Source organism: Panthera pardus, unplaced genomic scaffold, assembly GCF_024362965.1.
Source record: "Panthera pardus isolate Hobbes unplaced genomic scaffold, ASM2436296v1 HiC_scaffold_17, whole genome shotgun sequence".
In the NCBI taxonomy this organism is placed as follows: Eukaryota; Metazoa; Chordata; class Mammalia; order Carnivora; family Felidae; genus Panthera; species Panthera pardus.
The window spans coordinates 35,287,988-35,315,201 of NW_026526732.1; the positions used below are offsets into that span (position 1 = coordinate 35,287,988).

The 27,214-nt window shown below is 35.9% G+C and overlaps 1 protein-coding gene across 4 annotated transcripts in view; it reads right to left on the reverse strand.

The window, feature by feature from the left end:
- Positions 1 to 27,214, reverse strand: part of LAMA2 (laminin subunit alpha 2) — a 620,981-nt gene that overhangs the window by 249,686 nt on the left and 344,081 nt on the right. For 2 of the 4 annotated variants that reach the window (XM_053904501.1, XM_053904500.1), the window contains exons 13-18: positions 26,042 to 26,143; positions 24,394 to 24,605; positions 14,882 to 14,985; positions 9,460 to 9,521; positions 9,137 to 9,250; positions 3,557 to 3,684 (exon numbers count right to left, since the gene is read on the reverse strand). In XM_053904501.1, coding sequence (XP_053760476.1) covers positions 3,557 to 3,684; positions 9,137 to 9,250; positions 9,460 to 9,521; positions 14,882 to 14,985; positions 24,394 to 24,605; positions 26,042 to 26,143 — 722 coding nt within the window. Of the gene's footprint in view, positions 1 to 3,556; positions 3,685 to 9,136; positions 9,251 to 9,459; positions 9,522 to 14,873; positions 14,986 to 24,393; positions 24,606 to 26,041; positions 26,144 to 27,214 lie in introns of all 4 variants that reach the window. The other 2 variants (XM_053904503.1, XM_053904502.1) reach the window with 1 other exon arrangement.

Genomic DNA, 27,214 nt, shown 5'->3' on the forward strand with positions numbered 1-27,214 from the left:
TATTAGACTAAGATTCACACTATACAATCAGTGGCAGGACTGCTGGATTGATAGGTTGGCTAACACCTATGACATTTTGCCTGAGAAGGAGTGCACATAAATGAGTGACCAAATATAATCCCTCCATTTTCCTCAGTGAAAGTGAGTAATGAGCAATGAGTTTCTAGTATATTGGCTAGTCCAGGAGAATTTCATTCAGCCACAGTGAATGAGCAGGTCCTCTAACCCTTCACAAGTACACCAGCGAACAAGGATCATGTTATATTACAGCCAGCATAGGGAGGACTCACCATTGATTATGAAGGAATTTAATTTGTTCTCCTATATTTATTATTTTCCGGTAGATTTCCCTTTTGCCTTTTTCCGCTTCACTGACACCCTTTGGATGCCAAAGGATCTTTAGTTTTGTGTCCACCCAAGCTTGCACCCTAAACTCTGGAAAGGTTTTGATCACTAATATACATTAACCCAACTGCTCATTTAATTGTTTTTAATGTTATCACTAAAACTGAATGCAGTGTGATTTTTAAAGAAATCCTCAATGTAGATTGCAGAGGATTGGAAAGTACACTGACTTTAAACTTAAAATTCCAACTCTGATACTTTATTTTATTTTTGAGAGAGAGGCAGAGAGAGAGAGGGAGAGAGAGAGAGAGTGAGAGAGAGAGAGAGAGAGAGAGAGAGTGAGTTTGGGAATGTGCACATGAGCAGTACAGAGGGAGAAAGAGAGAATCTTAAGCAGGCTCTGCACTGTCAGCACAGAGCATGACACGGGGCTTGATCCCAGGACCCTGGGATCATGACCTGAGCCAAAATCAAGAGTCAGATGCTTAACCAACTGAGCCACCCAGGAACCCCTGATACTTTCTTTAATATATGACTCTAAGCAAGTTATTTAATAATAACCAGTACTTGTCTTGGACATAGCATGTCAAATCATTATTTTAAATGCTTAGTGTATTTTAATTTACGAAATTCTCACAATCCTATAAGAAAGTCCTATTATCACAACTAATGATGAAATAACTGAGACACAGAGAGTTTAAGTAATGTTGTCTGAGTCACACAGCTAGAAAGTTTAGAACTTAGCATTTCAATCAAGGAAATGTAGTTCCAGAATTGGTTCCATAATGGTATTTTCCCACTTGGAGCATTTTTTCTTAATCTATAAAATGGGACTAATATTTACTTTATTGGAATGTGTAGTGCTATACCTAATTAGTCTGCTTTTATTAAATATTAATGCTTTCTCTTTTTTTATTCCAATGACTAAGGTGTAAAATTCTGAAGGAGGTGGATTGTTGGAGAGAAGGAAAAGGATTTCATGTGGGCTGAAAAGTAGAAATCACAATTCCAATGAGGATTTTAAACTTAATGACAGAATTATTCTCAATGTCTTTAGCTCATAGTATTCATTGACTCTAACAAAAGACTATTTTCATTAGCAGTGTGTTGGATAAGACCTCACTCAAAATATGACCAATTTGATAACACCTTTAGATTAAAAGACTACAGCTGACAGAATTTTTTTAAAAATCACTAAAAATGTAAGCTCTTCAGGCATTATCACAGCATTTAGAAATAGCTGGAAAGTGCCTAATATAATAGGAACATTATTAAGCACTAAACTTACCTTTAAGAAGTCTCCAAAAAAAATCCCTTTCACTTAAACTTGTAAACTCATTATTTACAATGAGTTTAAACTCATTTAAACTTGTAAACTTGTAAACTCATTATTTACAATTTTTACTAGTACAAAAACATTGGTTTTGGCTCAATGTAGTATGCCCCCATTAAGATAAAAAAAAATTATGATTCAAGGTTTTGCTTAGGTATTTGCTTAAGGGGGGCCACTTGGACAGAATGAGCATTAGAGCAGCTGGAATAGAGTAGTCCCCTAAAAGGGAAGGGGAAGAGGCAGACAAAATACATACTTTTCAAAGTCTTTTCCTGGGGCATCGGGGTGGCTCAGTTGGTAAAGTGTCCGACTCTTGATTTTAGCTCAGGTCATGATCTCAGGGTTCATGGGATGGAGCCCCGCCTCAGCCTCTACTCTGGGCCTGGAGCCTGCTTAGGATTCTCTCTCTCCCTTTCTCTCTGCCCCTCCCCAGTTTATTCTCTCTCTCTTTCTCTCTCTCTCTCTCTCAAAATAAATAAACACGGAAAAAATGTAAAAAATAAAAGTCTTCTGCAAGATTGCAAGGTTATTTTTCTAGATGAAAGTAGAACATTTTTATTTTTTAATTTTTACTTATTTTTTTAAAGTTTATTTATTTATTTTTGAGAGACAGAGAAAACACATGTGTAAGCAAATTGAGGAGGGGCAGAGAAAGAGGGAGAGAATCCCAGCAGGCTCTGTGCCCTCCACATGGGGTCCGACACGGGCCTCAATCTCATGAACTGTGAGATGATGACCTGAGCTGAAATCAAGAGTCAGGCACTTAACTGACTGAGCCACTCAGGTGTCCCATTAGAAAAAATTTTAAACATAAAGAATAAAAACTAGATGACTGGAAAAACTGAATCAAGTTTTCATTAAACTTTTAAAATATTTAGTTTATATAAAGTGCTTATTATCACCCATATTTCAATATTCATATAGTTTAAATATAGTTCTTACTGCTGTAACTATTTTAGAAAGATAAACTGATAGGGGCACCTGGGTGGCTCAGTCGGTTAAGCGCTGACTTCAGCCCAGGTCATGATCCTGCACTTTGCGGGTCAAGCCCCACGTCGGGCTCTGTGCTGACAGCTCAGAGCCTGGAGCCTGCTTCGGATTCTGTGTCTCCCTCTCTCTCTGCCCCTCCCCTGCTTGCACTATGTCTCTCTATCTCACCAAAATAAAATAAAACATTAAAAAATATATTAAAAAAGAAAGATAAACTGATATATATCATATATGATAATATGATAAACTGTGTGATAACCAAAGGATAGGACGGGTGCTTAAAGATCAGCTAGACTGATCTTTTACTTTACCTTTTCTAGGAGTTTGTGACTTGCCCAAGATTCATAAATAAATAGTGTGAGACTGGGATCCAAATGAGCAATATTTGTGTTAGTGATCTTTTAAAAATATATGTATACATTATTTATTTATTTAAAGTAAACTCTATACCCAATGTGGGGCTTGAACTCACAAACCCAAGATCAAGAGCCACCTGCACTCCCACTGAGCCAGCCAGGCACCCCAGTGTTATTGGCTTTTTTTGTTACAGCATGAAGACATGCGTGCATGTATGTATGTGTACATGTGGGCACGTATATATATTTGTATAAAATATGTCTGTCCTTTATAGTTGCTTTAGACATTATATTTTAGCTCTATCTCATACATTAAATCACAGGACTAGAACTCAGATATTAAAAATTCTGTAGAATAAATAGCCACAACTTTAAACATTTTATATCTAGAAAAACTGGTATTACCTTCCAGAGAAAGTCACCCATTTATTCGTTACTTATTTATGTGTGGTAAGAGAAAGAAACATTTTATATCATAAATGCACTTGGGGAACTGGATGCCCAAATCACTGGAGGTAAGTTTGTGACTCACTTATTGGATGGGATATTGAGTGGACAGGCGCAGGGCTGACAGTCTTCAGAGGTTCCTTTAGTAGGATCACCATAGAAACCAGGAAGACATTTATTGCAGTATGGGCCACCTGTGTGATCCTTACAGTTCTGAGGAAGAAACACACATCAGAGTTTATTATGTTGGTCTCAAGCATCAATATATTACCCAAAATTGTTCTACAGAGCTATTAGTCTATTCCCTGCCAGGAAGAATAATTTTCCACATTAAATGGTCAATTTTACAGCTGGGAAATAGCATTGATAATTAATATGTAGCTTATGAACTACACGCCAGTCTCAGCATATGCATGCTTAATAAAAAACAACTGAAATTCATTATACCTTTTTTTCATTCTAAATCTTATTTCCTTTTTTCTTTACTTTTCGATGTTTTTCATAAGGAAATACATGTGATCATGCATGCGTGTGTACATGTGCATAGTCACAGAGTCCTAATAGTATATGTCTCATGGAAATCGTAGCTGCTTCTAGGTAAAAGTCCATTGCTCAGCTTAAAATTGGTGATTTAATGAGGATAGTGGCTACTCATACGAATGCTCTGGAACGATGATCCTCTTACCTCAGAGATTAATTTGGACCCCAGTGGGCTCTGATGATTGGGACAATGCTCTAATGTATTACATCTGTGAGGGGCCTGCCTGGCTCATAATTAAACAATGAGAATATTGAAACATGTTTAAATGTATTCTAATATATAATGAAACCACAAGGCGCCTAACAATCTCTCCAACATTTTTTATTTTTAATGAAACTGCATTTTTCTTCAAAGTAGTAATGTTTGGTTATGTCCTCTTCAAAGATAAAAAATCAAAATAAAATAATTTGTATCTTGATTTCTTCATATTAAAGTACACTTATCAACTCAGACTGTGTTCACAAAAGATGAACAATTCAGTGAACCAAACACTGGGATTGTCTATAAATCTTTCAATAGCACAATTTGATAAATTTTAATGCTTTGGCGTCATGTAAACCTAACTTCTTCAATAAAATATACCTAATTCCTTTTAAAAAAACATCCAGTATGGATTCATTATGACTGAAATACATTTTTATTTTTACAACTATATGAAATTATATTTTTCTCATGTTGAAAAGAGTTCGTCAGAGCTTAGGGGTACAAAATCCTTATTTTTATGATCAGTAATTAAATATGTATAAGAAATCGCTAAAATATACACTCATTTTAAAGATAAAGTAAATATTCATCAAATTTGGTTGACTTTTGGAATGGCCAGCCTAATTTAATGAAAGGTCTGATATATTATATCAGTATGTATATCATACTGATACATATACATATATATGTATATATGTATATGTATATATGTATATACATGTATATGTATATATATGTATATATATATATGTATATATATATATATACATATATATACACATATATATATATATTAACGTTTATTTATTTTTGAGACAGAGAGAGAGAGAGAGACACAGAATCTGAAGCAGGCTCCAGGCTCTGAGCTGTCAGCACAGAGCCCGACACGGGGCTCAAACTCACGGACCACGAGATCATGACCTGAGCCGAAGCCGGCCGCTTAACCGACTGATCCACCCAGGCGCCCCTATATCAGTATAGTTTTAAAGAAGCTCATTTTAATTACATGTAGTAAATTGATTTAATAGAAAGGCAAATAAATATATGGTTTTATTTTATTTCTTTTAAATTTTTAAATGCTTATTTATTTAATTAAAAAATTTTAATCTTTATTTTTGAGAGAGAGAAAGAGATACAGATTGCGAGTGGGGGAGGGTCAGAGAGAAGGAGACACAGAATCTGAAACAGGCTCCAGGCTCTGAGCTGTGATCACAGAGCCCGACGCAGGTTCAAACTCACAAACCGCGAGATCATGACCTGAGCCGAAGTCGGACGCTTAACCGACTGAGCCACCCAGGCACTCCAATGTTTATTTATTTTTGAGAGAGACAGAATGCAAACAGGGGAGGGGTAGAGAGAGAAGGAGACACAGAATCCAAAGCAGGCTCCAGGCTCTGAGCTTTCAGCACAGAGCCCAACGTGGGGCTCAAACTCACAGATTGCGAAATCATGACCTGAGCCGAAGTCGGATGCTGAACCGACTGAGCCACCCAGGGGCCCCATAAATACATGGTTTTAAACAAAACCTGTTAAATACCTTGGAGAGAGGAATAGATTCTTTATTGAATAGAAGATATGAAATTAAAACCAATCATTTAACACTCTGCATTTCTCACATTCTATAAAATGAGAAAGTTCAAGCCTATGAATTATGAAGTTTTCAAGCTCTGAAATCTCATGGCAGTCTCATCAACTACAAGCGAATAGATAATTCTTTAGTTAATCTCGCGATACTTGAAAATAGGTTTTTCTCCAAGGTACTTTAAATTGTCTCTCAAATGCATTTAGCAAGCCTTTCCAAAGAGAGCACAGAGACTACCTTTACTATTAACAGTTGTACAAACAACAGCATATTAAGATGGAATGTATAAAGCATGGATCACGAAGGAAGGCTTCCCTCTTTGATTTCGTCTTCATACTAATTCCTTTCAAGTCCTCAAATTTAACTAAGGTTGGCTGTTACTAAAAACTTACATTGTTTTTGCAATATTCTTTGCATATTGTCATATTGACATGATCAAATCATATCTCTCAAAGACTTAGGGGTTTTAAAAATAAGATCAGAAAATTGATCATCTTAACCACGTTTAAAATGGTATTTCTAAAACTCCACTGGGAATCTTGCATAACCTACACATGCTGTTTTTCCTTGACTCCTGATCTAAAAGAAAAAGAACTTACAGAAGTTGCTTACCTTTACTAATGTTGTATTTCATTTTGTGGAAATCATAACATTAATCTAACACTCAAGTGTTTTTGCAACTGAAACTATAAAACAGCATGAAGCAACAACACAGTGGAAATCAGAACTGAAAACATGAGAGGTGCACTCTGACAGGCTGGTTATTTTTACAGGTGTCCTGCTATAAAGTGATTCCCGAATGTCCATTCATAGCACATTGGACAATAACAGTGAGGAAGGTCAAGGATACAATCTTTCCATGTGGCTTTAAATGTTTCCTGGGTCACTTCAAATGTACTTTGAGTTAAAATGACCTTTTTATATAGACCCACACTATAAAAGAGGTCTGGATTTTGATCTGCTATCAAAAATATATTTCAGGTAATTTCTTTCTTTTTAAAAAAATTTTAAATGTTTATTTACTTTTGAGAGAGAGGGAGAGAGAGAGAGAGACAGTGAGAGTGGGTGGAGGGGCAGAGAGAGAGGGAGACAGAGAGAGACAGAATCGGAAGCAGGCTCCAGGCTCTGAGCTGTCAGCACAGAGCCTGATGTGGGGCTGGAAGTCGCAAACCGTGAGATCACGACCTGAGCCGAAGTTGGACGCTTAACCAACTGAGCCACCCAGGCGCCCCATTTCAGTTAATTTCTAATCATATTTCAAACCAAGCTAACTGAAAAGCAGTTTATCTGTAAATTTCATAAATTCTCTGTGTAATGCTAGCGGAAAAAGCATACATAATTGATAAAGAAGATAAAATGTGGGTTAAGTAAACCTTAAAAATGTCCTTAATGTGTAACATTTAAATATTTTTCTCTTCGTGGATCAAATCAGAACCAATATGCTCAAAATGGGATATTAGCACTTAGTTATCAATATCATTTCAGATAAAAGGCATCTGAATGTCTCCAGAAAATATCTTACATGATCCAGTATTAACCAGCTATAATGGAAAATGCAGAAAACACCAGATTCTGTTTCCATTGACACGATCTCTATTGTTTCCCTAAGACTCCTTCTGTTATTTAAAGGTGGATTCCTGTTTTTCTGTCCATAAAACAGAGTCAATAAACTAGGTTTCATCAGAAGTTCTCAGATAATCGCTGTTTCCTCCCTTCTTCCTCCCCAAATTATGCTGAAAACATTTTATTCTAAAAATAGGGCTTTCATTCTTATGTCACACAACCAAATGGACCAACAGCATTATCTGATTTAATCATAATGAATTTAACATGAAATATTACTATTAGAAACATTATAAGTCTGGTATTATGATATATTTATTTTGTCTTTTCAGGTTTAAAGAAAGCAACTCCATATCAGCTTTGCGCTGAATAGTTCCTAGAGCATGTTAGCAAAGTGTTTAAAGGTAACTCAATATTTTTCCCAAGGTACATTTTAAATGACTCATGGTATAATTAAAATGAAAATCGCTTAGTCTTTCTATTCATAAAAATGCCATTGGAAAAATCTACGGATCCACAAATTAAGGCTATCGTGCTTTATACTGCAATGCAATTAAACAAATCTTATACAGAGAAAACAGAAAGAGCATCAATAAACCTAAATGCCAAATTACATTGAGACAAAGCCCTGAATTTTCATTTTGGGTTTGTCCCAGAAGCTTTTAAGTGGAAGAAAAGGGGGGAAACATTGAGCAAGAGGAAGAAAGAACATTAAGAAATAAAGATAGCAGAGTCTGCCTTAAATTCTACAGGGAAATGAGAATATGATATCCTCCTAAATTGGCACTGTTTCAAATTGTGTTTCTGCAGGACTAATGAAATGAGAAGTGTTGTTTCAAGCTTCATGCCATGTCAGAGAATATCAAACTAACATGCCCTTGAGTTCATCAGGATGGTCTATGTGGTGTATATTCTCCAATCTAGAGGCTTCTTAGCAGGTAGAAAGTGCTGGCCTTTGCAGAGAACTTTTCTTCTCCTTCAAAGTTTGGCTTTCCTTGTAGCTGGAAGAAGCAGCTTTGATGAATATGTAGTGCATATATTTATTATTTTTTTAATCTACATACGACATTTATTTTTAAAAAGTTTATTTATTTACTTTGAAAGGGATAAAGAGAGAGCTGGGGAGGGGTAAAAAGAGGGAAAGAGAGAGAATCCCAAGCAGGCTCCACACTGTCAGCATGGAGTCCAATATGGGGCTCAAACTCACAAACTGTGAGATCACGACATGAGCCAAAATCCAGAGTTGGACATTTAACCAACTGAGCCACCGAGGTATCCCTACATATGACACTTTTTTTTACTTAAATGTTGAAATTTTAAAATAAAAATCGTGTAGTATGCCCTCATTTTTTCAATGTGGAAGAAACTGAATTATGTCTATTATAAAAGTTATTTTTATACTTTTCATATCATGGGGATACAAACCATTTTCTGTTATGGAAATACAGCCTATTTTTGGTAGATTTATGGAAGGGATTGAAACCACATACATTCAGGGTAGATATGTATCTCAGTCATTAGTTATATTTTATGATGATGTATCTAATTCTAATTGAGGTCTTACACTAATATGGATAAACATCTCCTAATACTTGTTAGTCAGGAAAACCACATACGAAAGAGCATCCTCAGCTTCCAACTCCATTCAATATAAAGATCCCTGTCAAATCACGTCTTGACTCAAGTGTTTGTCCCAGAGGTAGTAATTGACCTGCAGACCTATTGAGCTGATTTCAGCCTTGTCAATCAGCATCCCCAGAGGAGAAAGCACTTACCAGGCATTCTCCAGTGATGTCATCACAAGATTCTGCATGGCCAAAGCATTGACATGGTTCACAGATGCCACCCAAAATAGTGCCATTGACTCGTCTGTGCCGAGGCCAACAAGACTGAAAGAAAGATAAGGTTTCAAGTCTCAGGGATTTTTTTCTTAAGGTTTTTTTTGTTTTGTTTTGTTTTGTTTTTTTGTTTGTTTTTTTGTTTGTTAAAGGGAAATATTTAGGTAGCAAATTCAGCAAACATGCTCATCAAAGTGTTGCTACTATTGAAACATTGCTACAGAGCTATTCCTCCTGACATTTGGGACTTTTGTACTGACCTTAGCATTATTGGCAGGTATGAGATTAGAGGAAGCATTAGCTTGATGTCTCTTCTGAAATGGTAAAATAAAGAAGAGATAAAAAGAATTGAAATGTGACAGTCTCAAAGTAAAAAGCACAGACAGGAAAATAGAAGGAAAAGTATTGAAAAAAAAGCAGCAGACATAAAAAGACTTTCAGAGAACCTTAGCCTAAGAGAGTACCTAATATCATCCAAAGGAATGTCGATTTTCTGGAATACATTCCCTCACCCACACAGAACTGCCCTTAATTCTGTCACTTTACAATCATTTGGAAGAAAGGTAGTGTCCCACTCTTACATTTGACCCACATACACAGCTGATGTCTACACACAAAGAGTCCGTATCTTTCATTCTCATCCTATTACGTTTTCTCAAACTTGCAAATGATTCATTTACCATATATTCCCTTGATATTTTATTTTTATTGCATTATTCTACTAGAAGTCTACTTACATTCATCATTCCTTTTAAAAGTGTGGAACCCTTTATTATACAAAAATGGAATTCTGATTAAAAACATTCAGGCCTTAGAATAACTTTATGTCACCATCAGCTCTAGGTTCACTGTTACTCTTTAAATTAAGTTTCCCTTCCATGGGGGTTACTACAAACTGTATGGGATGCACAACTGGGGGGGGGGGAGGGCAAACACTGCTGCCCTCTGGAAGCTTGTGTTCTCTCTCAAGTTCTAATTTCATTTTGTGGGTGATTTATTATATTTCTGGCTGGTTTACTACAACGTAATATATCATGAAAAGGCCTTTTTTCCAGTTGAAAATGGAAACAAGAGAGAAACCACTGAAGTAATAAAGTTTATAGAATTGTGTTGTGTACTGCTAGAAATGTTCCTTCTGCCTCAGGGTGTGAAGGTTCTTAAATTTGAACATCAATAACAAACACATAAAAAAGGGTCTGATGATACTTCACATCTGAAAGGAAAGCAAAAATGACTTTCCTCTTAATTTGGGCAGTACAAGAAAGGTGTTGATTTTTTTGCCCCTTTCTAATAATTTCTCCGCATTAAATTTTTTGCCACCTTAGATTCAGTGTAGAAGAGATTTCCTTCTCCAATACGTATTTTTAAAAACTGGTGAAGTCATATATCCAGAAGAGGGTAGAAACCAAGGGTGTTGATAACAGAGAGAGAACTGACTTACTGTTTTCAGGACAAATATTCATAGAATTGTCATTAATGAGCTTTTTTTTCTTTTAATACCCTGCAAATGTCCTACTCATACCACAGCCTCATCAAATCTGTAAGTATCAGCGATATCTCCATTTGCCATATTCTTTTCTGGAACAGTGGAGCAGGGCATGCAGAATTCTTCCTCTCCTGAGAGAAGTCACTACACTCATAATCTGCATTCCATTATCTGTTATCTTTCCAACACTCTTTCTCTGGGCTCTACCAGTAATACCTTCCTTTTCCACTGGATCATTACTATCAGCTCAAAAATATGATTTGCTATCCCCATTAAAAGTTAACAAATATGACGAAATTACTTCCTTAATATCTCAGAGCTTTCCAGTTACCTACTTGTTTTTCTTTCTCAGTAAAACTACTCTAAAAAGTCTTCTCTTCTTCACTTCCCTCTCATGCTTCATTCCATTCTACTCTGTCTTGTGCCATCACCACTCAATTACAACTGACCTTGGCTATGCCACCACATTCCAGGTAGCCAAAGCTGGTAGACCATTCTGTGACTGCATTTTATCGGACCTCTCATCAACATGTGGCTTAGTTGACTCCTCTCTCCCTCAAATGCCCTCTGCTCTCAATTTCCATGCCATCACGACTCCATGTTTCCACATTAGCTTTTTGCTTTCTCCTCTGCTTTGACCCAACTTCTCATTGCCAAGAACTCCTAGGGGCTTGATCGCTTTCCTCCTTCTCTTCACACTGTCTCCTAGGTAATTTTATTCAGCCCCATAGTTGATGATCTCTTCCAAATGCTTATCTGTTGACCAGACAGATATTCCAGGTTCAGGACCTGCATATTCAACTGTAAAGTTGACATCTAGTTTCCACTTTTCACACCTAATATTTCTAAAATGGATTGTTGATTCCATCTTCTGCCCACTGCTAATCCTCCCCAGTCTTCCTTAGCTTAGTAAATGGCTTTGCATACAATTGCTCCAACTGGTAATCTATGACTCATTTCTTTCTTTTTTTTTAAGTTTTATTTATTTTGAGAAGAAGAGAGAGAGTGAGCATGATCAGGAGAGGGAGGGAGGGAGGGAGAGAGAGAGAGAGAGAGAGAGAGAGAGAGAGAGAATCCCAAGCAGGCTCTGCACTGTCAGTGCAGTGCCCAATGTGGGGGTCGACCCCACGAACCATGAGATCATGACCCGAGCTGAAATCAGGAGTCAGACGCTTAACTGACTGAGCCACCCAGGCACCTCTATGACTCATTCTTAAATTCCTTACTTCTTTAAACTCTGCTCTGGTATGTAATCTACAATAAATCCTATTGGTTATACTATCAAAATATAGAGTAAACCCATATCTTTTTACATCCCCTGCCATTATCCTAACATAAACCATAATAGTGTCTCCTACCACAGTAGCCTATGAGCCACTCTTCCTCTTATTCTTGCCTTCCTACATTATGTTCTTCACTCTGTAGCCATAAAGAGTTTTTCGAATAAGAAAACTAAGATCAAGGCACTACTCTCCTTAAAGTATTCTAATGATTTTCTATTATGCTTAGGATAGAATCCCCAATTATTATAATACATACAAAGCTCTGGATGGTTTGGCTCCTCCAGTCACATCACGTGCTATTCTCTCCCTTGCTTACTATGTTCTAGTCGTCCTTGCCCTCTTTCAGGTCCTTGCAGACTCCAAGCTCCTTTCCACTTCCTCCTAAGCCACTTCCAGCTTTCTCTGCATAGCTCACCCTTCTCACTCTTCAACACCTAGTTTAGATGCTATCACTTCAGACAGCCTTTCCTGAAACCTTTTATAAAGTAGCCCCTCTTATCCATTCTTCCTGTGCCCATTCTTAGTAGCTGTATCAAGACACCTTGTTCATTTTCTTCATGACACTTATTACACGTATTTAAATATGTTCTCCGGCATATTGTCTAGCCTACAACCAAATGTAATGTCCTTGAGGGTAGGGACTATACCTGTGTTGTTGATCACCTAATCAGCCATGCCAAGGGTCTTGATTGTGTCAAAATGCATGATTATCAACATCTATTAGCTAAACAAAAGTATGAACACTCCTATGAGGTGGTTAATTTTATTTTGATCATATAGAAAGAAGGAAAAACTGAGATTTGAATTAAAACACATTTTTTCAGTACCAGATGTTGCTTACACTTCTTCACCTGTCCCACTTGTGAAGTGAAATGAATTATGATGGTACTAAGAGTGTAAGAAAAATTGGAAAGATAAACTGCAGAGGGATTTATAAGAAGTCAGGTAGAAATGAAGAAAAAAAAAAAAGGTTTGAATCAACACTGTGGCCCCAAATAGAGTAAAAGAGAATGATATTATAGTGAGTAGTTTGACCTGGTTTTTGGCAACCTAGCATGAAGACATTCTGGTCTTTGTAGGTTACTCAGCGTTGCAGAGGTCTGTGCATATTAGGGATAGCAAAGCTGATGTGACTGGCCTTATGAACTCAGTAAAAAGCAGATGAAATCAGGAAAGGACAGGAATGAATGCGAGCAAGTCTAAACATCTGATGTTTTGTTTGGATTCTTTCATACTCGTGTGCTTCTCTCTTCCCACCTAATTGTTACCATTATTTAGCCTCCAATTTGAGGTTTTTCCACTGCAGGATACTTTCAGTGACACCTGTCTCTGCTCACCTCTTTGAAAGATTATTGCACTTATGTTCTGTACCACTCACCCGTCCCTTAATTATATAGTGCTGTGATCCAATTTTTCATAGGTATTTGTTCTGTCTCCCTAAACAGATTGTTAGCTCTTTAAGGATGGGGATTTTGATGTAATCTTCTTGATAATCCCTTCAGCACCTAGTGCAGAATTTACCAAAGATTCACAATAAATATTTTTGAAGAAAGGAAAGAAGAAACAAAAAACCTAGCCAACTGAGCAATTCTGATATTTAATTTTGTATCGACAGGTATTTGGAACTTCCATAAAGACGATGAAGAGTACTAGGGAAAACAAATGTGGGGTAAGTGGTAAAACAAGCATAGAATCAAGGTGTTCATTCTTCCAATTGAAATAGGAACTTAAAGGTTCAAAGACAGCTTTCTGGTTTGAAATAAAAACTGCTGGGCTCTTCATAAAGTATGTGGTTCATCAAATACAGCACATATTTTATATGTAAAAATCAAATTAATGTTGACAGAGCTAATTTATTGCCACAATTATTTTTCTCTTCTTGAGATGAATTTTGGAAAAGCAAGGACATCAATGAATTTCATTTCATTTTATTTCTAGATAGGTGAATCTGAGCCTGGCTAAAGAAAACACATTTGTCACCAAGATGACTCTGAATCCTATGTATCTTCTAAAAGCATGCATTATTTCAGAGTACAACAGAGCTGACGAAGCAATGCCCAGAGTATTTCTATAAATGGCATAATGGGATAGTGTGCTGAAGTAGAACATCTTGGTACTCTCAAACGATTCCTTAAAGGCACCATTTTTAAAGAATTTAAGCTCCTATTTATCTGCAAGCCATGTCCTCTATCAGGAAAATTGTGTTTACATTATATGACTGGGTTTCAAGTGAAACCAATTTCAAACCACCTAAGAAAAAGTACGTAGAAGTAAATAAAAGTTATTACCTTAAAACGACACACTGTGATATTAAGTAAGAAATGTTAATCTTATTAGAAATCTAGAATACTGGGGTAACAAGGAATATCTCAGATAAATGAATCAAAGGCATGTAGGGAATTTTCCAGATCACGGTATTTCTTCCATGTATTATATCTTGATGTTTTAAAGATTCTATCCTTCAGAAGCTTGCGGTTTGGCATTCTTAGGAATAAAGCAGAGCAAGAGTATGGTACATAAGATTAGAAACTACAGGGAAAGGGGAAAACAGTGCTAATTCCTGGTAAGCGCTGAGGTAGAAGTGAAGGGAAATTATTTTGAAATATTAAATATTACTCTGCTATCATTCATCTTATTTTATCAACCAATGAAATAGGAAATAAACACTTAGGGAAACCTCAGATTTTCATCTGTAGCAAGGTAAAATATCCAAAAGAGAAACATAACTTCAAGATGACGTAATATGAGCGGTGCTCTATTAGAAAGCCATGATTTTGGGCACTCAAGCGTCTTCTTTAAGTAAAACACTATCATTTATTTGCGCCATCATTGATGGAGGACGGTTTACTGAAAGCAATGTTGAAGGAACTTGGGAGGCGCCAAGGATTTATTCTTGCAAACTTGCCTCACAAGAGGAGCCAGAATACCCAGGTGGACACTGGCAAATCTCCACGGCGGTTGCAATGGTTCCATCAGTAGGATAGGGGACTGCGGATTCAAGGCCAACAGAGCCCAGCCTGCAGTGGAAAGAAAAAGAGATGGTGACTAGGTAAACCAACTCTTAGGTACTATAGAGTTTGAGGAATAGTATAGTAATCAGGTTGGTAATATAGGTAAACTCTTTGTGGTGAGAGGGAAGGCCAACGAATATCTACAACTTGAAGCCCTGCTCATTCCTTCTATTCGGTAAAATATGTCCAGGTGCTCACAACCATGACCACATCAAATGCTGAGAAGATAAGAGAACATTCTTGCCCAGTTCTTGGGTTTTGGCTATTTGTTTCGATTTCATTATTATTATTATTATTATTATTATTATTATTATTATTAATTTTTTGGAGATAGGTTAAAATAATGTAGTTGAAGGTATTTTTAAAACAGAAAACATCACATGACTGACTCATTTTAACGTGAAACTAGAAAATCAAAGAAGACAATATTAATATCCAGCTCAAGCTTTTAAATTGAAAGGAAAGATGAAAGGAAAAAGAAAGAGAGAAGAGGGAAGGAAGGAAGGAAGGAAGGAAGGAAGGAAGCAAAGAAGGAAGGAAAGAGAGAAACAGAAAAAGAGAGAAAGAGAAAGAAAGAAAAAAGTGATTTTCATTTCTTTTCATCAGAAACAAATCTGCACGTTGGGAGGTAAAAATGAGACTTTTTCAAATACTCAGTTGAATTAGAACTATTTTCTTAATTTGTTTTGACCTGAATTAAATGCATTGTTCTATGTATCCATGGGTTTCATTTTATTAGTACTTCTGTACAATCTGGTGGTTTTAGCAGAGTGATTTGGTGTCACTCATTATTTTGGGGAAAAGCTGATTTGTCTAAACTGAAAACACTGTTAATATAAGTGGTATATGTGTATATTATGTGTGTGCGTGTGTGTATTTCCTATATATTTCCATATTTCCTATATATATATTTCCTTCCAAAAATATGCAAACTTAATATGAATTAACAATTTAAATAAACATTGGTGTCTTATTGGATTTTTCAATTTTTTTTTAAAAAAGGAAATTTTAAAAGCTTTATTGTTAAGAACATGGACTCAAGTTTCAGACAGACTAGGATTCATATCCTGTCTCTGACATTCAGCAGTGTTGTATCCTAGGAAAAATTACCTAATTTCTCTAGGCCTCAGTATTGTCATCTATGTAATGGAGATAACATAAGAGTCCATACATCATAAGCTTGATAAAATAATTATATGAAATAATGAATATAAGTTCCTGATATAACACATACTGATTATTAAATACTAAACATTTTATTAACATATTCTCATTGACTGTTGAAACAGGATAGAAAATGGCCACAAAAGACTATACGAAACACTATTGGTATCTCCAATTCTAGCTGTTTACCATTTTAATATATTAAAACAAATTTGAAATAAATCCTCAGGGCACAAAATTAATTGATTGCTACTGATTTATGGTAAGTACTGTTTCTTAAAATGATTGATAAGCCCTATAATACAATCTTATATGCCATTCTTTAACCATGATAAAGATACAACCAACTCTTGCATTTCCAGTTGCTTTACACAAGAGTGGTGTTAGGTTTTTAATTGGTGACTCACAATCATGAAGGAGCTTCTGAGATTTGGGAATCTATGCTATAATCAATCCAAAGAACAAAGCTAACAGGCTCATTAAATGTATCTTCAAAAGTAAACCCTTTAAGCAAATTGTAAGCTTTTGAGTTAACAAATTTCTAAAATCTTTATTGTTTTGGGGTGTCTGGCTGGCTCAGTTAGTAGAACATATGGGTCTTAATCTCAGAGTTTTGAGTTCAAGTCCCACAATGGGCATGGAGCCTGCTTAAAATTAAAACAACAACAACAACAGCAACATTAAAACCTTTTTCACTCCCACTTTACTAATCCTAGACACTTGATAGTACCTTGCATGTGTATGACCTCATACGTAACCAAAAAGTTGAAAAGAAAAACCGAAGCAATTGGGTGGGATCATCTTAGAGGCTGTGTGCTAACCGGCATCTTCTAAAGACAAGCCATTTATCTTTAGCTACAGAGTAGTTCATCCACAACCATTTCTTGAATGATTTCTTCTCTGGGAGAACAGTCTGGACAACCTAGTAAAAGGTCCTAAATTGGTAAGTGTTAAAAATCACTCTTTCATAGTGTTTAGGTTACATAGAGGTTTTCAGAGAAATCTCTAAGTTGTCATTTTTTCCCCCACCAAATCAACCTGTATAAGATGTATAAGTGGAGATTTTTTCATTTTTTAAATTGGGGTGAAATTTACATAACATAAAAGTAACCATTTTAACGTGTTCATTTAGTACATTCACAAGGTTGTGCAACTACAACCTTTATTTGGTTCCAAGCATTATCGTCAGCCCATGTGAAAACCCTGTACCCATTAAGCAGTCACTGCCTATTCTGGCCTTTCTCTTAGCCCCTGGCAAACCATGAATCTGCTTTCTGTCTCTATGGATTTATCATGGATAATTCTGGATACTTCACATAAATGAAATCATATAATCAGACCTTTTGTGTCTGGCTTCTGTTAGTTTAATGTTTTCCAAGTTCATCCATGTTGTAGCATGTATCAGTATATCATTCCTTGTTATGACTGAGTAATATTCTATTGTATGAATATATCACAACATAGAGTTTGAAAGACAGTACTTGCTTGTGTCAACATGAGCTTATGAGCAACTTCTCACAAACAAAGACTTTGTTGTGTCATCTATATACCTAGCCAGATCATCTCAATACAAGCTCAATACACTTTCGTTGGATGGATGAATGGATGGATAGATGGATAGTAGGTATATGGATAGATGGATAGATGAATGAATGGATACAAAACTACATATAAACAAACATACATGTATTAATAGATGAGTGGATAGGTAAATGAACAGGTGAATGGAACATTATATTTTAGACAATGACTAACATACTCCCAGATAAATGCTAAAATAAAGCCTAGTATCCACATTCAGATGAATAAAGTCAGATAAGCAGGAGACAAATTACTTGTTTGATCAGATAAATAAATAAATAAATAAATAAATAAATAAATAAATAAATAAATAAATAGAAAGCTATTAGAGTTAGAACTTGAGGTCAGAACTCATCTGAATTAATTGTGACATCTTACTGTCTGCACTTAATGAACTGTCCCAAGATTAACTTATCTTTCTGATCACTTTGCTTTCAGAATTAGATGATTTCATGATTGCTATACTAGTTGGTTATCCTGTAAAAGACTGTCACAATTTACTAAACAGTAGACTGGTCAATTGTGTAGACAGTCCCCGGATTTTTAATATAAAATTGAGTATTGGAATGTTTCAAAATAGAAAAATGAGTAATTGACTACTTTAAGGAACAATTTAAAATATAACAAAACAAAAACAAAAATATTTTCTATGAATTGCCAAATTTCATTTGTCTTTACAACAACAGATGTTCCTTTCCTTAATCTGTGTAACCATTTTGAGCTGTAAGAAATTTCAACATTCAAAAATCTTTCCCAGCAATATTCCACATTAGCATTCACTGAGCAGACCCAATGTTCATCAGGTTCTGCTGTTGGTAAATGGGATTTTAATGTGTTTAACGGTTTTAAGTATTACTCATAAAGAAGGCTGTGGGTTTTTTTTCCCTTCAATATGGACATTTTCTTTTCTTGATACGAGGCTGCATTCTTTTAAATATATAAAGGTAGTGGTAATAAAGTACTAAATTTTAGAAGTGCATGAACTATCAAAGATTCGTCAACTAAATCACATGTTTTAGCTGGCTATTTCCTCTTATTTTTATCACTTGGAAATACAGATAAGATGATGAAGAGAAAAGACATAATTGTGTAAGCTAGTATTGAAAATATTAGAATCATATGAGAAACATTATCCTGGTACAGACTTAAAGGTTGTCCTCAATACTTTTGTTTCATTATATTTCTACCAGAGTTAGATAGGTTAAGCTTTACTAAAATAATAATAACAATAACACATAAATTATCCTTAGAAACAATAAGAACTTTGATCATAAAACTTTATATAATTATTTTTTTCTATCCATCTTTTTTTTTCTATTGAAAGCATCCATTTAATTCTACTTAAACCAATGTTACTTTGGATTAGCCACCATAGATGAAGAGTTTATTGCTATTCAATTGCTTTGTTCTATTTTGTTCCGTCAAAACTCAGAACTTCCTGCAGTCTCTACCTTGTGGAAGTCCCACCATGTTAGGGGGGACTGATACCTTTTATTCCACTCCTAAAAAGGCAAAGAATCATTTAGTGGCCCAGGCAATGTCTGAGTGGTTCATCTGAAAAAGAACTAGATGTTTTCATCAATCGTTTTTAATCCCCCATCAAGTAAGGGAAATAACTGAAAGAATTGGATACTATTTCAGACATTCATAAACATTATATTAAATGCTAATAGGATCATTTATCTCTTCCTTCTTAGACCTACCAGTATGTACTGTGCACATTTCTAATGCATTATTTATTACACTACCGTAAATGTATGTGTCTGCCTTCCATCCTCGACTATGCCTTTTTTTAATTCAATGATCATTTATCCATTATCGCATTCTTTTTGCTTAGCCTAGAACTACCACATCATAATAATTACTACTTACTAAGTGTCTGCTATCTTCTGTGTACTGTAATGGGGGCTTGACAGACATCTCATTTAACTCTGAGTGAACACAATGGGTAATCATGTTATTGTCTACATTTACAAATGAAGAACCTATGACTCAGAGAAGTGCTGTGTCCAATATAATACAGTTCGCAAACAGTGCAGCACAGATTCAAACCCAAGCATGACTCCAAAATCAACGATTATCTTGTTACCCTACACTGCCTCCCAACATATTGCTAGATAGCATGGCTAATGTTTTTGGTACATCATTTTCTCACATAGCATTCGATCTTAAAATTTAGATAGTGTTTCTGCCATTTCACAGAAGAGGAAACTGAGACTTAGAAAGGTATACACAAAAGGCAATAAATGCTGGCAGACTGAATGAATCCAATATTTACAGAATTTATTTGGCAGGTAGTCAAAGATAATGTGGAGGAAACATATGTGGGTTTAAACCTCTTATGAAGAGCCCAATGCTTAGTGAGTTGCATAAGTCTTTTAAGTTTTACAGGCCTTTTCAGTATAATTTCTTCAAAACATGGTTATCTGTACCATTAATTTCCAAAGAGAGATGCATGGTATGCATCTATCAACAATGTTACTATAATCATCAAGATACTCCTCTATTTATAAGGGTTTTTCTAGATTATTACATAAATTCTATGTAATATTTTTGATACATCCCCCCAACACACATTTACTTGAAAAAGTCATATGAACATGTCTTGCCTTGAAATGATTCTGTGTTCCTTTTTAAGCAATAAAGACACATGGGGTGTATCAGGATAAAGTCATGATGAGGGCTCAGTTACACTGAGTTGTTTGTGTTAACAAACAACTCCAAATTCTTAGTGGCTTAACAGAAAACAAAATGTTTACTCATGTAAAAATCCTTCACAGGTCTGGGTGACTGTTGAGGGCAATGTTTCAGGCTATTTGTATCTTCTTGTAGGTGGATAAGCTCCAGAAAGTCTCATGCTGGCATTTCGGTGCTTCTTGTGTGTGTGCGTGCGTGTGTGTGTGTGTGTGTGTGCGTGTGTGTGTGTGTGTGTGTGTGTGAGAGAGAGCATGTGCATGCATGTAGAGGAATTATAATCACTTCTATTCACATTTTACTGGCTAAACCAAGTCATATGACCACATCTATTGTCAAAGGTTAGGGAAATGTAATATCACAAAAGGGGAAGTTTGGATCTGGGTATTTCCCCAAAGAAAATAAAAACACTAATTCAAAAAGATATATGCACCCCTATGTTCATTACAGCATTATTTACAACAGCCAACACAGGCAAACAGCCTAGTGTCTAACAATAGATGAATGAATAAACAAGATATGGTATATATAGACAATGGAATACTACTCAGCCATAAAAAAGAATGAGATCTTGCCATTTGTGATAACATGGAAGAACCCAGAGGGTATTATGCTAAGTGAAATAAGTCAGACAGAGAACGATAAATACCAAATAACTTCACTTATACGTGGAATCTGTAACATAAAGCAAATGGACAAACAAATAAACAACAGCAAAGATAGAAACTGGCTCATAAATATAGAGGACAAATAGGTGATTCCCAGAGTGGAGGTGACCAGGGGATAGGCAAAACAAGTGAAGGGAATTAAGAGGTACAAACTTCCAGTTACAAAATAAATTAGTCATGGGGATGAAAGTACAGCATCAGAAATATGCTCATTAATATTGTGACAGCTGTATGATGAGAGATGATACACATATTGAGGTCAGCATTTTGTAATGTATATAATTGTCAAATTACTATGTTTTACAGTGAAACTAATAATAATATATGTCAACTAACTTCAATAAGGATTTTAAAAATAATTAAAAATAAAAGAAATAAAATAAAATAAAATAAAATAAAATAAAATAAAATAAAATAAAATAAAATAAAAAGGATGAGATCAGAGATTGATGAAAGATACTAACGTCTGCTACAAGGTAAAAGAAAACAATTTTTTGCAGAGTTTTATGCTGAATAAACATTTAAGAAAAGCTGAATAGACTCCTTGCTTGAATTAAATATCAAGAGTGCTACTAAAACTAGGGTTTGGGGAATTTAAAGGAGAAAGATGTATGATTTGGTTAAGTTGATTTCTCTTACATTTCTAAAAGAAGGCTGAAATTTTTCTATTTTTATATTCATCTTACCAATGTGGGCAAATGAGAAAGAAATCAATTAATTTTATTGCATTAACATCTCATCATTCTGGAAAAGAATGACAGCAAACACTGTCACAATTTTGGAATTATCACTATGTGCTTTATCCTAGATGGTCTCCAAAGTCTTAATAGTACTTGGTAGAAAATGTTATTGCTTGCAGTGACCGAGGTTGGATAGAAATGCTTCCGATTTCTCTGCCTATTTGCCATTAGCAAAATGCTTTTGCAGCCCTCTAATTCTATTCTCACGGTGACCTTTTGAAGCTGGCAAGGCAATTGTCCTTCTCTGTATTTCACAGACAGGGTGATTGAAATTCAGAGAGGTCAAAGCTACACTTATGTTTACAACTATTAAATAGCTGAATTGAAAACAGAAGTCAAAATCCTGACCCGCAGGCTAGTTCTCCTTCAACTATTCCTCTCCATCTCACCACAGAGCTGGAGGAAGCCAAGTCCATGAAGTGCACATGCTGAGAACCACCACGTAAGTAAATCTTCCTTAAATACACCTAAACATGAATTTTTGTTGAGACAGCCTCCGTTTACTTGTGCTTACACACAAACCGGATACCAAGTCAGAAGCGTACTGTGTAAGACAAGCTGATATCGATTGCAAATATGACTCAATCCACTGGTAGATCAGAAATAAATACGATAAAACAAGTTCAGTGAGTCAGGATTTAGGCTGACTTTCTGCTTACCTGAAGGGGGTAGGTGTTTCAGATCTGCCATTGCCTTTTCCTTCTTGAACCATAGTGCTTTAGGGAATGTAGGCTGCAGAAGGCAGCCACCTACTTGGATTAGCTCCCGTGTCGGTTCACATAACCTTGCTCTGTGAACACGTCACTCGTACACGGGAAAAGTTCAGAAGGCTTCAAAAGAAACTGATGATTTTGACGGGTAGACACTGAACTTATCTGACATAAATCAGGGGGAAATGCCTTTGGATTAACTAGTCTGAGAAGCAATGCTGACAAAAATAAATAAACCCCCTAGCCACTTTTTGTCAATTTGGTTGTCATTCATATCAAAAGCCAGAGGACTCATCTCTCTGTACTGTTTAAACATCATGACAATCTCTATTTACTAAACGGGAGAAAAGATAATTAATTCCTAAGTGCTGCTTCACATCTTCATGGCATTTTAACCCAGCTCCTAACAGAATTGCCTATGCAAAAGAGGTACGATGTTTGACAATGGTTCTGTTTATGAATCTGTAGCGTCCCCCTTTGGGAGATGGTAATGATGATTACACTTAGTTGAAATGGTACAAGTGAAAGACAAACTAGGCTGCACAAGCAAATGATGGGGGTGGAGGAGCATCAGCATTAAAAACAAAACAGCAACAACAACAACAACAAACAAACAAACAAAAAAAAACCCCACCTCTTGTAGATAAACCAGTACTGGAGACAATGCTTTGATACTGAGTATGTCACAGAGTCAAGTTTTGGGTCATATTTCTTCATCTAACTTAATCTCAATTAGGGGAAAGTTACCATGCTGCCTTGTGCTTATTATTAGGACATAAAAGGGAAAGTGGGTGGGGGGGAGAGAAAGCACATTCAGACACAGCTAAAGTTTGAATTTTCTTGGACAAACATATCACTGTTTTTAAAATGGAAAGCTTATGATCAGTCAGATATGAGCAGGTTTGATTCCAGTCAAAAGTTCTGTCTTTAGGGGTACCTGGGTGGCTCAGTCAGTTAAGCGTCCAACTTCAGTTCAGGTCATGATCTCATGGCTCGTGAGTTCTAGCCCCTTGTCAGGCTCTGTGCTGACAGCTCAGAGCATGGAGCCTACTTCGGTTTCTGTGTTTCCCTCTCTCTCTTCCCCTCCTCCCTCTCAAAAATAAATAAAACACTAAAAAGAAAAATTCCCTCTTTAAAGAAAAAGAAAGGAAAACAAGTAATTCTATGTAACAGGCGCTTTGCATAATTGCCACATATAATTTTCACAATGACCCCTGAAAGGTAGACACTATAATCTCCACTTTATACTTGAAGAAAGCAAGTTTCCACAAGGACCAATCACTTGCCAAAGTCACACATAAAATAAGCAGTTGAACTCACTGAATTCCTAGTTAGTTTGGCTCCAAGCTTATGCTCTTTCCTCTACAACACACAGCCTTATAGTCTTCTATGAAGAGACTTGTGATTATTTCAATGAAGGTGCTTAGGTTTCTTATTACAAACCACATGCTATTAAGTTAGAAACTGGTTAATTAATTAATGGAAGAAAACAGTTTACAAACCACTTTCTGAATATGGATACCCTGGAATTATACCTCTTTAGTTTCCCAGTGTCTGAGTCGTCATAAATGAGACTTTATTCTCCAGTATAGAGTTTTTCAGAATATGGATCCTTTTTTATCACATGTTCTAGCTGAATTGTGAAGGAATCATCGATACTAGAAAAGGGCTAAGACAAATTTCTTTTGGGTGTTTAAATTTTAAAGTTTTAATAGAAACGCTTTTCAGAAAACTAGCGCTTGATTCTTAACTACTATTTGCAGAAAACCTGCATATCTTTAAAGTCACTGTTCTACCTAACGCGTGCTTGCTCCAAAGAAGTGTGTGAACACTGGGAGATGCAGTTCTTGAGTTTACCTGAAGGTGGCATCCATCCCAAGGCTGTAGGTGATTTGTATGAGGACTCTCTTTACATTCGCGAGCACTGTCATAAACTCTCTTCTACTGACAGGGAAATTTGTGCCATGTATGGTAAACAATTCTTCTTTAAGTGACAACGAATGGATGTGTTCTTCATATGGTTGCAGATACACCTCATCTTGGACTGTGCTGATCCTCAAGTCACTTCCCTAAAGGGGGAGAAAAAAGGATAAAAGTGTGAAAACAAGGTATAAAAGGGTAAAAAGTATCCATATTTGGATTTGCCACTTTGTGAATTATCCTCAGATTTTTAATTCCAGGTTGGCTTTCCTTGCCGTTTAGTATATTTCTGGTATATACGAGAGGAAGAGAAGGCAATTTAAATATTAGTCTTAACCAGATGCATTGCTAAGCATAAGCTTTGTTATACATAACCTTGTTTCCACCGTTAACTAAATAATAGATACTTGGCAACTCATGCATGCCATGTGATTACAAATACCTATTTAATGCAAGTGCATAATAATTGGCATAATTCAAATATATTAGTTTATGGTGAATGTAGGTTGTATAGAAAAATAGGGAAGAAAAGTTACAACAGTGTATTGTATTAAGCTATGGTTTTAAAGGGCTTTTCTATATGGGAAAACAAACAGAAACAAACAAGAAAAGTCCTGCAGTCTAGCATTCACAGTAAGATAATGGCATCATAATAGGGAATGTATTGACTGACCTTAAGGTTATCCTTCTTAACTGAGTTCATTTATATTAATAATACAGAACTTCACATTTTACATTTAAAGATCCCTTTTATCTCAAAGGAATTCCAAGACATACTTCTAGTTTTATAGATACACACACATGCATATACATTTAATAATATATATCATCCAGATCACTTCCTCTAATACTGGAAATATTTATTTTAGGGGAAGAATTTTGTCATTGATTCAGATGCATGAAAGGTTCAAGAAGAAGAACAAAGCCTGGTGCTAAATCAACATCAACCCACTGGAACCACAAATGTACATGCAAGTGTGTGCTCTAAGGCTATATGAGAGTTGGAGGAAGGGTGTGCATTATGTGAAAGGAACAGTATGAGAAAGGGTGGGGGAGGGCCTCTAAGATATCTTTAGGCTTCCCACATTGTAGAATTGCCTATGGCCCTCCAAATCCTGAAAGTAATTTCTCCTATATCTTTCCTACTTAAATTAGGAGTTTGGAAGTCAAGATTTAACTACACCTAAATAAACAAGCTTCCTTTTTCATTTGTGTCGGCCTAATATCAACAAAGAAGTAGACAATAAAATCTACTTGGAAGAAAGGGGAGATGGAAAAAATTAAACAATGTAAATCATCATTTGCATAAACACTTGATCATTCTTATATTCTTGGGTACATGGTCGTTATACTTTTAATTTACATTCCAGGTCTGGTCTAAAGGTCTTCTTTATCATTGCAACCTAACGAATATGTTCAGTCTTTTAGATATATCTTAGTGTGAAACATAAGGCTGGCATAAGAACGTTTCCCAGGATACGGTATTTTCTATAGTTTTATATTAAATTAATCTCAAGCCAATCAGGTAAGGCATAATCTAAGAATGTAAAACAGTTGAACATAAGTGATCCACTCCGTACTTTACCTCTAAGATAACCATAATCTGGAGAACGTGTTCTGTATCTTCTTCCCCTTCTTCAAAGTCATATGAGATGGTAAATGTCAACTGTCCTCCAGCTGCTGTAAGCTACAAGAGAAGAGATGCGTAATCATTACAAGACAGGAGATGGGCTGTTAAATCATATTTTACTTATTATTTTAAAATCATTTTATTGTTCTAGAGGGTAGGATTTGGAAGAAACAGAAATCACAAGAGTGCAGAGTGAGAATGATAGACATTTCTTTAGCAGTAACCTTTATACGAACCTTACCCATCAACAGCAAGCCTGACATAAATATAAATTCATGTATTATTTTCCCCAGGATTGCAGGCTTGCTGAAATAGGTTAAGTTCTGTGAAACCAAACACAGCCCCTCCTGTCATTTTCCTCGTCTATAGCTTGAGCTTTACAATTCCCAAGCAGAAAAGGATCTTTGTCAAAATTGGGAGATTTCTGCCCATCCCCGAGGGTCACTCACTTTCTGTTGGTCTGAACGCTTTGAACAAAGACATCACTCCATTTGACAGCGACGTTACATAAACTATAAGCTAAGCTGGGAAATGTCGGTCAAAGAAAAATAAAGGAATAGTGGCAAATTTTATATTATGATACAATTCAACCAAAACTCCCAAAGAAGATACACTTTCCCCCGTGCAATCAAATATGCTTAGTTGGAATGAATGCTATTATTCCTTTTCATTAAATAAACCTCCTTCCTTCCAATATGCACGTCAAGCCCTGTGTTAATGGATGTTTGAGGTTTACATCTTCTGACATTGACAGTAACCTTGTAGAAAGGAAAAAAAAATAGGAAAGCAAGATCATTTATAGGACAGGAATCAACATTGGGGCTTGAGTGACAGATTCAATGCAAATACGGCAGTCCATTTTTAAAAATTCCACTCCGGCATTGTAAATAAAGACATTCATAAAACAAAGCTGATGATTTGTATTCTGCTGTTTCCTCCGCACTGACAAACAGAGACCCAGCTTCACAGCCATCAGCTCTCCGTGGCCTCTTACTGCAGACCCTGACCACAAAGCAATTCTGGGCGATGCACCGGATGGAGGAGGAGGAGCCCGGATTCCTTGCAGAGTCGTTCCATGGGGAATGGCACATAGCTCTCCATGGCTGATGAAATAGGGTTTTCAACTTG